This window comes from Tachysurus fulvidraco, chromosome 7 (assembly GCF_022655615.1).
Source record: "Tachysurus fulvidraco isolate hzauxx_2018 chromosome 7, HZAU_PFXX_2.0, whole genome shotgun sequence".
In the NCBI taxonomy this organism is placed as follows: Eukaryota; Metazoa; Chordata; class Actinopteri; order Siluriformes; family Bagridae; genus Tachysurus; species Tachysurus fulvidraco.
The window spans coordinates 17199555-17212482 of NC_062524.1; the positions used below are offsets into that span (position 1 = coordinate 17199555).

Consider the following 12928-nt stretch of genomic DNA (forward strand, 5'->3'; position numbering starts at 1 on the left):
AATGGAAAGTGAACCTGAACAAACAGACCTTGCAGTTTATAAGTCCACTTGAGGACTTAATGAGCAGTATATCTGTATCACATTTCTACAGATAGATAAAGATAAATTATTGCCAGTTTTTCACCTGGCTGCCATTTTTGAGCTAGTTTCAAAACAATCCGTAGCAGCATCAGTAAAAGTGACTGCATTGCATTAATAACATTTAGGCATTAAACTGAATACACGCAAAATTCACAGTCAACTATGAACTTATTTATATAGTCTAAAAAGAATTTAATATATACATTAAGACTTTACAGTTAACAGTTCACCTTTAACCTTATTTGGTTTAAAATACATCTAGGGGGCCCAGCAGTGGCAGCTTGGTGGATCTGAGATTGTATCTCATGACCTTCTGATCAGAAGTCCAACATCTTAACCACCAGGCTGTGATGGCTTTGCAAATAATTCCAAACAACTTAGTATTTACATCTCACAGGCAACACAACAAGAAGTTAATTGGGTTCCAAACTTTAAACATTAAATTTCTACTTCTGAACGTATTCATTTATTAATTTATTCATTGAACCCCTCTCAGGATGGACTTCGTTTCAGTCTAAACTTTACTATATCTCAACTGAGAAGAAGAACTGGACTGAGAGCAGAGAGGACTGCATAAAAAGAGGAGCAGACCTGGTGATCATAAACAGCAAAGAGGAACAGGTGCTTCTGCATAGTTCAGCATTGTTTTAGTTATAATACAAGACTGTGTGTGAGTGTGTGTGTGTGTGTGTGTGTGTGTGTGTGTGTGTGTGTGTGTGTGTGTGTGTGTGTGTGTGTGTGTGTGAATATTGAACAAATACATTGAGTACATTGAGTTTCCAGATTGCACTGTGATAATCAGGTTTCTGTCACCTCAACAGACTTTCGTGGAAGCGCTCAACAAGAATCGTGGTAATTATATTGGTCTGAGTGACTGTGACAAAGAAGGCAATTTTAAATGGGTGGATGGAACGAAACTGAACACTTCGTAAGAATTTATAGGTTTATATTTATTTTATACTACACTGGATGGTACATTATTCATTGGAAAAAAAATTCTTGCTCAGTGTATCTGATGCATTCGACCTTTTCTGATGAGGATGTGATGGTTCAGTGGTTAAGGCTTCAGGTTACTGATCAGAAGGTCAGGGTTCAAGTCCACAAGCTGCTGAGCATCAACGTTGGGTCCTTGAGCAAGGCCCTTAACCTCACCTGCTGCAGGGGGGGCTGTACTATGGCTGACCCTGCGCTCTGACCCCAGGCTCATAATAACCTGGGATATGTGAAAACTAAAAGCATTTTACTGTATGTCTGTGTATGTAACAAATAAAATTTGAATTTGAATTTTGTGTTGTTCCAGGTACTGGTCAAGTGGAAATGTCTTTTCAGGTTCGGAAGACTGTGTTGTAAATGGGTATGGTGGAAATACAGGATGATTTGACAGACCTTGCAACAAAATGTACTGCTGGATCTGTGAATAAATTTCTCAGATATTAACATTAGACTGTCATTACTTACAATTACACATATAGCAACTGTAACCAAACTATTCAGTAACAACTACATAATCTCCTTTGATTAAAATAAATCCAGTCAGATCCAGTTCAGAATTATTTTATATGTTAAAAAAAGACATTGTGATTAAATGTATGGGAGAAATGTAAAATTTAAATGGAATTAAATGTATTTTAATGAAATAAAATAATATATACTGTATATTTTAGCTAAATAATGACCAGCACCCGATGAAGATTTTATAATATAAAGTTGAGTCCATATTTTCTCAACATACAGAAGATTAGAGAAATAAATCAAAAAGATTTTGGCCTAATAACTAAAAAAAATTGCTCTGAAAACGCTTTGGCATCTGGCTGTGAAAAGTACAACTTTACCACTGGTTATATTTCTAATGTATGTACGTTTTTTTTGTTTGTGTTTGTATTCAGTGTGTTGAATAAATCTAACCTCATATGTAGGTTTAAAATTTATGTTGGGGAATTTCACAGCAAAATACAGTGTATACACAGTACAAAACATCTTTTTTCAATTTACATATGTGCTGATGGTGAATGGTTTTGTTTACATACTTGTGAATAAAATAAAAATAAGTGGTGATTATTTGCAATTTTTTTTCCTGTCATCTATTTTTCTGTATATAACAAACAATAAAATAATTCAAATAATGAATTAATTATTTTTTGTTATTTTTTGTTGTAATTTTTATTTACAGAAATTAAGGGTTTTACCAAAAAAAAAAAAAAATCAAATAATAATAAAATTAAATTCTTATTAAATCTGTATATTTACTACCCTCTAGTGTCCAGTCTTTATCTGATACCTGCTTGTATTTAGGGCAAGATAAGAACAAATTCAACATTAATAATCCGTCATGTTTTTATTATTTCTGTTCATTTCAGTTCATTACGGTAGTTGAGGTTTTGTTCTCTTCCGGCCCGTAAACAACAAACGAACCTTCACACGCTTAAGTCCAGGAAAATTTTAAAACCGACCAAATAATCTTGAAGAAATTAGGGTTTTAAAAGGAAACATTCGATTATTTTGAGTTTTTTTGTCATCATGCTGGATTTCCCAGTGGTCCTTGTAAAAGAGCTTTTTTTCCCCCATGTCTTATGTCATCTAATCAAACATTTACATGATCAAACAAACTACATGGTACAGCATTTAATTAGAATTAAAATGCAAAATAAACGGAAGAAATTGAATTTAAAAATATTTAAAAAAAAAAAAAAACAATCCCTTCTCACTCCCTTCCTCTCACCTCATGTGTGTTAAATCTTCTCTACCTGTGTGTTGAACTTGTCAGTGACCCTTTGTGTTGAAGTACACGGTCTCAGTGTCAGTGCCTTTGTCTGTGGTTGTATAGATTCAATTCAATTCAAGTTTATTTGTATAGTGCTTTTTACAATAGACATTGTCTCAAAGCAGCTTTACAGAACATAAACATAGAACAGAAGGTAAACATAAGGAATTAATATAATAAAAATTCAAGATTAATATTAGATATATAGTTCACAATGTGTTCGTATTTATCCCCAATGAGGTGGCTCAGGCAGCAGTGGCAAGGAAAAACTCCCTTAAACTGGTAAAGGAAGAAACCTAGAGAGGAACCAGACTCAAAGGGGAACCCATCCTCATATGGGTGACACTGGAGGGTGTGATTACAAATGTACAGTCAAACAAATGTTGTGTTGGTGTAAGGATCACATGGAGTTCAGATCTCTTCTTTAGTATTACAGAGTCCAACTGGAGCTGGTAGATCTGTAGATGTCTCAGGATTCTCAGAGAGTCTGCCTCATCTCAGTGGATGTCCAAAATCTTCATCGCACGGAAGATGATCAGAGCTGGTACAATGTCTGGATGCCTCGGGATGGGTAGAAAGAGAGAAGCAGTGTAGGGGGATTAACATATCTGCTGTTCATAAAAAAATGTGCAAGTCTAATGTAATAGTGCACAATATTATGGGATGTATTATGTGTATGCCGGACTAAAGAAAGTTTTTAATCTGCATTTGAACTGGGAAAGTGTGTCTGAGCTCCGAACACTATTAGGAAGACTATTCCAGAGTTTGGGAGCTAAATAAAAAAAAAAGCTCTACCACATTTAGTGGACTTCGATATTCTGGGAACTACCAGAAGTCCTGAATTTTGTGATCTGAGATAGCACGAAGGACTGTAATGTGTTGGAAGACTAGTTAGATACGTGGGAGCTAAGAGCCTTGTATGTAAGTAGCAGCAGTTTGTAATCAATTCTAAACTTAACAGGTAGCCAGTGTAGACTCTTTTTAAAAAAAAAAAAAAAAAAAAAAAAAAAAAAAACGAGCAAATGCATGGCAGCACAGGGTGCCAAACGTTTACCATGAATGAAAATAACGGTAAAACCCCATGAACTGAAGTAACATGTTTACACAGCAACATGAAAAAAGAACATTGACCATACAGTACTATAAAATGTTTAAAATGTAATCTGAAATAACATATTGTCTGTATAATTGCAAATACATGCATAGACCATTAAATGTAATGGCATTATTTGACTATAAGTTCACATAACATGTTTAAACCCTTATTTAATGAAACATGTTTTAACTGTAAAAACATGGTGTAGCAGTTGTTTATTTAAACCTGATTTGAATGTAGATATAAATGACATGTTGATACCATTACTTCATAAAGCATGTTTTGACTGTAAACTGAAATAACATGTGTTGACCGTTATTTAAAATAACATGTGTTGACCATTATTTGAAAAAATTAACTGTGATGGACCATAATTTTGAAAGGCATGTATAGCATTTTGATTATGGCTTACAGATCATTTTATATGTAGTTCATGACATGTGTTATATGTCACACAAAAAGTCATTAGAGAAAATCATTTGTATTTGTCCCTCTTTAATTTTCTTCTGTTATAGTTGTTTCCATTGTAAATAACAATATTAAAAACTTTAAACAGTGCTACAGTACCATCATTTAAACATTGCTTATATGCTTAAAATACAACATTGACAATTCAAATTAATTTCATCATTGCATCTTCCACAAACTACACTTCGAACAGATCAATGGTCTCCAATTCAATCTCCATGTCGATGCCTTTAAAAAATAAGAGAGAAAATGAATATGTAATGCACTTACAAATTTTATGATGGTCCACGGCACCTTTCTTCTTCAGACAGTGTAGTGATGTGACCTCACCCACTGACAAGGCCAAGGATGCACTGCAACAGCAGAAACAACGTAAATACAGTAACACTTGTTGATTACAATTTTATATTTTATATTACATGCCAGCATATTTAACCAGTATGATTACCTCACAATGTCGCAGGAAATTTCCCCTTTTGCTTTCTATGGTAGACATTTTTTGGTGTGCGTTTCTGCACTATTTTGACCTTTCTTGTTAAGTCCCGCCTTCACGCACGCCATTGGTCAAACTGCTTCTCAATCATTGCCCTCGGCCCAACGGCATCAGCCAAGAGACAAAGCAGCAGCCTGTTAACTGCAGGTGGCATATAATGGCTCCAAAACAGCGTAAAAATGCCTCAAGGGAAAAGTCCCTGTGTTTTTGTTTTGGTCGGGAAACGTGTTCATTGACATGGCAAATAAGCTAAAACACAGAGCGGAGTTGGGTTCGCTGGATTAATTACAGGCGTCAGTTTGTTTTCAAAAATCGTAAGTGACTTTGTTAAAGTCTGCTGTTTTTTTGTAAATTATATGTAAACACTCATCACTGTGGCCATTCTCCACTAGGAGGAGAGACTACGGGGGGGGGGGGGGGGGGGTCAGTGCCTTGCTCAAGAACACATCAGTCATGGCTAACCCTTAGGGTTAGGAGTCAGATTCTTTAACGTCCTCCCGCTGGACCATCACGTCCTCAAAATAAAATAGTGGCCAGAGATGCTACAGTATACGTGTGTTAATATCATGTGTGTATGAAATGTGACTTTGACCTCTAGTAACCTGCCAGTAAACAGTCATATTTTAATAATCTAAGATTGTTACAAAATAATCAGTGATGAAGTCTTTTCTAATTAAACTGAGTGTACTTTTTACTTAATGTTGAGAATTTTTTTTTTCTTCATTTTTAGGGGTCAAGCCCCGAAGGGGCGTAGACACCTATTGTTATTGTCGGTTTTCTTCTTTATTATTATTAGGGGTCAATCCCCGAAGAGGCGTAGACACCTATTGTTATTGTCGGTTTTCTTCTTCTTCTTCTTCTTCTTCTTCTTCTTCTTCTTCTTATTATTATTATTATTATTATTATTATTATTATTATTATTATTCCTCTTCTTCCATTGAAGTCAATGGCAGCCCATAGAACCGTATGTAGGAAAGTTATGTAATTTGGCACACATGTATAGGCCAGTCTTAGAAGTTACTATAGCAACTTTGGTGTGTCAAGCTCAAACCCTTTAGCGCCACCAACAGTCCAAACATCCAATTATGTTCATGTTCATAACTGCTGACTCGTAAGGCCTAGAGACACAGTTCTTGCATATTTTGGATCCTTTGCTCATGCCAAATCGAATGTACCACATGACATCATTTCTGTCATGAATACCTTTCCGCCATTTTGAATTTTCCGTAAAACCTACTTTGTCGAACTCCTCCTAGACCGTTTGTCCGATTTGCATGTCCTTTGGTATCTAGCATCTAGAGACACCCGAGACAAAAAGTTATCAAAAGCTTTTTGATAGACCAATGCCTTCTCGTATACCGTGGCAACATACATGGTGGCGAGCATGCCAAAACGGACGTGATGCCGTATCTTTGCAAAACTTATGCATGTCGACACGAAACTTGGTATATGTCATTATAGTCATGACCTAAGGGTGCAAGCAACGTTTCGTGACAGCGCCACCTAGTGGCCACGAGATTTTAAAAACAGTTATTTTTGCTTATAACTACTGCAAACTTTAGTCTAAAATCATGAAGTAGGTGTTTTTAGACTCCTTGAGGCATGCTGAGTCAAACGATACCAAACAGTTTTCGGACGGCCATTTTGTGTGATGGCGAGCACGCCAAAACCGACATGAGGCTGTATCTTCGCAAAATTTATGCTTGTTGACACGAAACTTTGTATATGTCATTATAGTCATGACCTGAGGGTGCATGCAACGTTTCGTGACAGCGCCACCTATTGGACACGAGATTTTAAAATCAGCTATTTTCGCTTATAAGTACTGCAAACGTTAGTCTAAAATCATGAAGGAGGTGTTGTTAGACTCCTTGAAGCATGCTGAGTCAAACGATACCAATACGTCGCAACATACATGGTGGCGAGCACGCCAAAACAGACGTGAGGCTGTATGTTCGCAAAACTTATGCGTGTCGACATGAAACTTGGGATATGTCATTATAGTCATGACCTGAGGGTGCATGCAACATTTTGTGACAGCGCCACCTAGTGGCAACGAGATTTTAAAAACATTGCCATATCGCTACGAAACTTGGTATGGTTCATCAGCGACATGTTCTGAGCGCATATCATCGGCTTGACCCCGGAATGGCTGCTTGCAGCTATATTTTTTATTGAAATGGTCTGGGTCAAGTATGGATATGTTTCAACTCCAGTGGTTACTACATCTCTAATGAAAAGAAGAACTGGGCTGATAGAGAGTACTGTAGAGGGAAGGGAGCAGACCTGGTGATCATAAACAACGAAGAGGAACAGGTGAGGGAGAGAGAGAACTAAGCTACTGTATTCATATTGTGTTATAGTTCTTGTTGTAGACAATTCCTAGAGAGAAAAATAATTTAATATTGTATTGCACTTTAATATTGTTTTCTTAATTCCAGGAGTTTCACAACACATCTGGGCAACAGAGAGGCTTGGATTGGTCTAAGTGACACAGATGAGGAGGGCAGTTGGAAATGGGTGGATACTGCATGACTGACCACTGCGTAAGAGACTTGTATTTATTTGTGGTTATTCCCAAATCTATTCTCATTGTGCAGAATATTAGAAGTAGCTGACCGTTTACTGCTGACTGGTAATTTTATACAACATTGAAGTAAATGCAAAAAACAGATCATTCCCTTTTATATTCTCATCACAACTATAACTATATTATGGCTATTGTTAAGAATCTCAGAAAACAGAAGTTAATATGATTGAAATGTGTGAAATTAAGCATACTTATACAATGATCTGTTTTTTAAATCTCTGCTTTACAGGTACTGGCAAAGTGGCGAACCGAATAATTTAGGTGATGAGGACTGTGTAGAGATTTTTGGTAATCAACTAAAAAAAGGGCTGGAATGATCGTAAATGCTCAATGAAAATGTTACGGATCTGTGAGATTGGGTATTAAAGTAAAATCTGGAACATGTTAAATGATATTTATAAAATCAAGCAAAATTTTTTGACATAGTTTAGTTTGTGTTTTATTCTATGCAATGCTTAAATGATGCTTTTATTGAATGTGTAATAGTATCCAACACAAATTCCCCTACTTGCCACCAGGGGGAGCCTGGGTACACTTCAGGGACACTCAGATAATGGACTTGATTTCCACACCCTCGTCACATATGCTTCATGAAGTACTGATCTAATTTGGTTTCTGTTATTTCAATTTTGCACTGTTTGTGTCTTTCTGATTTGTTTGCCATGCTGATAGCTATCCTGGTTATCGAACTCTGCCTGTTTCTTGTTATTCTCTTTTTGTTTTGGATTGTATGCTCATGTTGTTTTTTTTAATTAAAGTTTTTTTAATTTCTTATTATGACAACAAAACAACAACTGAGCCAATTAGTCAGCAAACATATCACACATTCAAACATATTAATAACAATATAACAACAATGCACTTTTAATAAGAGAGTGACCGTGGAAAGGCAAAGGGCATATCAAAACAGGTCAGGGTTGGAGTCTCACTTGTTCAAGTAAATCCCACAAAGGGGATGCTCATGTTATTTAATAAAACTACGCATAAGGATTCTACTCCTGCTTTGGCAGTTTGTCTAACTTGAATCCAGCAGTTTCACCAGCTTTAAGCCATCTTAGCACATCAAGGTAAAATTTTGGCTGTTTGCCACCAGAATTTACCTCTCCAAAATGCAAATGAGCAACTACTGAATGCCATAAAAGGACAGGGCACCTAAAATGTGAAAAACACCAGTATTTAACTAGTTTAGTTTATTAATTTATAAAGCACATTTAAAAACAACAGCTGTTGCAGCCAAAGTGCTGTACATCGAGTAAAAACAAACAAGAACAGTGCAAAAATAAAAACACAATCCAAAAAAAAAACTAGAACAGAAAGGTTCTACACAGTGGCTCTTTAATTATTTAGCATGTAGCATAATTTTATTCTTTATTTAGTCTGCATTGATATACTGTTTAAGTGACTTATTACTTCTACATTGGCTGTTGATCACTTGTGGTAAGTGCAGCTTCTGTTTTTAATTGTGGTTAATCACACATCTTAAATGTCTCCAAACTCTACTCTGCTTAGAGGTCAGAAATTCTCTACCTCTAACACAATATAACATAGCATATAATTAATATATGATAATATATACATCTGTTCAACATTTATTTTTTATCTCCCTATATTTTCTCAACATTTAAAATTTGTCCTTTCTAATTTTTTTTAGGGAAAATTGGGATGATGGACTTTCTACCAGTAGAAGTGAAATTCAGTGAACTGTCCACACCTTAAGGCACATAACACGTAATTTGCGTCAGGTGCAAGAACGTCAAATCTGGCTGTATATAACAGGGTTAACTGGCTACCAGTGTTTGTACCTGGAGATAAAGGGCTCATTCTTTTACCCACATTAAGCTCAAGATTGACCACCTCAGAATGTTTCCTTGGTTTTGGTGACAGTAGTTCCAGAGAGGGAGGAACTGGGACTGAATCTGAAAAATGGTGGCTTGATCAAATCATTCAAACATGTCACTTTACCCTCAAATAAGAAGTACGGCTCTTATTTGATTTCTTTGTTTTGACCAAGTTTCTGTTATTTAAATTTTGTGCTGTGTTATTCTGTCTTTCTGATTTGTTTGCCACGCTGATTGCTATCCTGGTTATCAGACTCTGCTATTTCTTGATAAACTTTTCATGTCACGTTTTGGATCGTAAGCTTATGTTTTTTAAAAACTACACGTGTATTCTACTCCTGCTTCGGCTTCTGCCTTACAGAATTCTTTGCTTAACTTGACTCCAGCAGAGTTTCACCAGCTTAAAGCTATCTTAGCACATCTAGGTGAATTTTTGGCATTCTGACACCAGCAACTTACCTCACTTCAAACTGCAAATGAGCAATTGCCTCCACTGCGACCTGTTCCTGCCAAAATGGTGCTCTGTAACAATTTTGATGGTTCTATGGAAAAATGTAAGGCCAAGGCCTTTCTAAGTGAGTCTACTCAGTGTGCCCCTATGTGAGACTACTCATGGAGAAAACCCTGGTCTCCTTTGTTTATTTCTCACAACAGATCCGGGAAATCTTTGAGTACCCAGTGGGAGGAAAAGACATCTCTGTACAACTACTGGAGTTGTGTCAAAATATGGTGCCTATGTTCTAGACACTTGCCATGCAAAGTGGATTGAATGATGCCAGTTTACAAGTTCTTTTCCAAGACGAACTGAATCTTAGCCTACAGTTGCAAGGACAAGTCCCTTCCCCATCCTAGTTTATAGCTCTGACCATCAGGCTGGATAATCTCATGTGTAACCAACCATCCACCAAAACCCCCATGCACCCACTCACGAAACTTCAGTATCTGGTCAGTATTTGCCTCAGGAAGTGCAACACATCTCCTTCCCATAAAGTTGATTAGGTTGTTGATTGTGGGCTGTGGAATGTTGGTCCTCTCCTTTTCAGTGGCTGTGCAAAGTTGCTGGATATTGGCAAGAACTGGAACATGCTGTCGTATATGCCGATCTAGAGCATTCCAAACATGCTCAATGGGTGACAGGTCCAGTGAGTATGCTGACCATGCAAGAACTGGGATGTTTTTAGCTTCCAGGAATTGTGTACAGATCCTTGCAACATGGGGCCATGCATTATCAAGCTGCAAAGTGAGGTGATGGTTGTGGATGAATGGCACAACAATGGGCCTAAAAATGCACCTGTGTTTGTTGTCCATAACATACACCTGCCCATACCATAACCCCACTGCCACCATGGGCAACTCAATGAACAACGTTGACATCAGCAACTCGCTCACCCACATGACGCTGTCTGCCATCTGCCCTATACAGTGAAAACCGGTATTCAACCATGAAGAGTGCACATCATCAAAGTACCAGACACCATCAAATGTGAGCATTTGCACCCTCAAGTCGGTTACGAAGATAAACTGCAGTCAAGACCCCAATGAGGACAACAAGCATGCAGATAAGCTTCAATTAAGCTTTCATTTGTAGTGTTTGTGGAGAATCCTGGCTGTTTTCAGGAATCATGGTCAGAATTCCCATAAAAGTCTAAGGTGTACAATTATTGTTTCTTCAATCTCACAATTACAACATTAACTGTTACGTTTTATAGTTAAATAGTGTATATTAGTATGAATTAAATACATTTCAAATAAAACACTGACATTCAAAATGCACATGTAGATGATCTGTTCTTGCATGTATATTTTAACATTACAGTTGAGAGTTGAGAGCTGAGCACAGCAGATTTTTATGGCTAATCAGCAACTTCTTATGACAGCGAAACATCCCATTTTCTATTTTGGGCTGTTCTTAGAAAACAGAAATTGTAGACTTTTTAGTTTCTAGAAAACGGATCAGTGATCATCTTAGTAAAGGAATTATCAACTCAAACTAGATGCTGAGCTCAGCTTCCTTCAGAGCAAGATGCGCATTGTATTAATAGGACCATGTTAATCCCCAACAGATTTGCAGATGTACATTCAAAAGCAGTGCTTGACCACATACCAAGACATCAGGCACCACATTCATTAACCCAAATGCTCTTGACCTTTAACATGGTTTCAGGACGTTATAGCTATTGAAAAAAATGATTCAAAATCCAACATTTTAATCAAAAGGATCATTTCATTTTTAGTGCTATTTGATGTAATGACTGCATTGACGTGAATTTGCAAATGATATGAATTACGTGTTAGGAGAAGAGACCAATGTGCTGCTACGGAGTGTTCTGCTGTTGAGTGCCATCACAGTGCTGTGGGTCAAATTCAACAACCTGAATACAGAGACAGAGAAATTACAGAGGGACAAAGAGAAACTCCAGAGGCTTTCTAAAATGGGCGAGTAATATGTACGTCTGAAAAACGGTCTCATATTCTCTGAAGACTCACTGTCGAGATCCTTAATTCAGAAATAATCAAAATAAAAATTCAGGAAATGTTCAACAATAGGTTTTAATATTCTAGGATATTCCAGAAAAATATACAGTGATGAGGTTTTTTCTAACCAGACCAGTTGACATACATCATATTTATCTCAGACTAATATTTATTTATTTTGACTGTTGCAGCAGCTGTCCAGGTGTTTGGTGTATTTTATTCCAACCTTGACAGGAGTTGCTAATAAATTGCTGCACAGTGGAAAAGTTTGGATTGGTCTAAATGACAGACTCTGAGGGAGTGTGGAAGTGGTAATACGATACACCACTGAGAAAGAAATCACTGAACTTAAATGTTCTCATGGTAATGTGTTGCTGACTGACTGTAGATTTGTGTGTTTTATCTGAAAAGTCTGTACCATCACTGTGTAGCCTACTTTTCTTTTGAAGCTTCAATGGAATTACACTTAATATGTGAAAAAACACTAACCTGTTTCATGGCCTTCTTCCTTTTTTCATGGCCGCCTTCCTTTTGGGTTCATTACTACTGATTGAGGTCCTCATGCTATGGACCTTGTCAGCCCCCTTGAGTGGACTGCATGAAACTGGGATAAATGGCTTGAGACTCTTATTTCAAGCACAAGAGGTCCCACACACCTCCAAAGTTTTCCTGTCTGTAGGAACTCAGTGTCCTCCTCTGAGTAAACATCATAGGGTGGTACAGAGTTCTGGCCAATTCCCTATTATACTAACTATTTACTTTCACTAACACAGTAGTGACCAAAATGAAGACTCTTTAGGCTTGGATGAGAAGGAGTAAATACCCAGGTTAATTGCAGTCTTCAGAAAGCAATAAGACCTCAGACAATTTGAAGCATGGGGGGGGGGGGGGGTACTTAACTCTACCACCTCCTTTTTTCTTTTTTTTTTCCATTTTTTGCACGACCGCAACATGGGTCCTTATATTCCAACTAAGCCTGTGGTTAGTGGTTTGGTGTATTTAACAGGGTTAACTGGCTACCAGAGTTTGTACCTGGAGATAAAGGGCTCATTTTGTTACCCACATTGAGCTTAAAATTGACCACCTCAGACTGTTCCCTTGACTTTGGTGACAGTAGTTCCAGAGA

General features: G+C 37.1%; 1 protein-coding gene across 1 annotated transcript in view; it reads left to right on the forward strand.

Annotated features, from left to right (window-relative positions):
- Positions 1 to 1241, forward strand: part of LOC113660598 (C-type lectin domain family 4 member C-like) — a 4083-nt gene extending 2842 nt beyond the window's left edge. Inside the window, exons 2-3 of the mRNA XM_047816664.1 lie at positions 578 to 702; positions 903 to 1241. Coding sequence (XP_047672620.1) covers positions 578 to 702; positions 903 to 1013 — 236 coding nt within the window. The 3' untranslated portion in view covers positions 1014 to 1241. The remainder of the gene's footprint in view (positions 1 to 577; positions 703 to 902) is intronic.
- The last annotated feature ends 11687 nt before the right edge of the window (positions 1242 to 12928 follow it).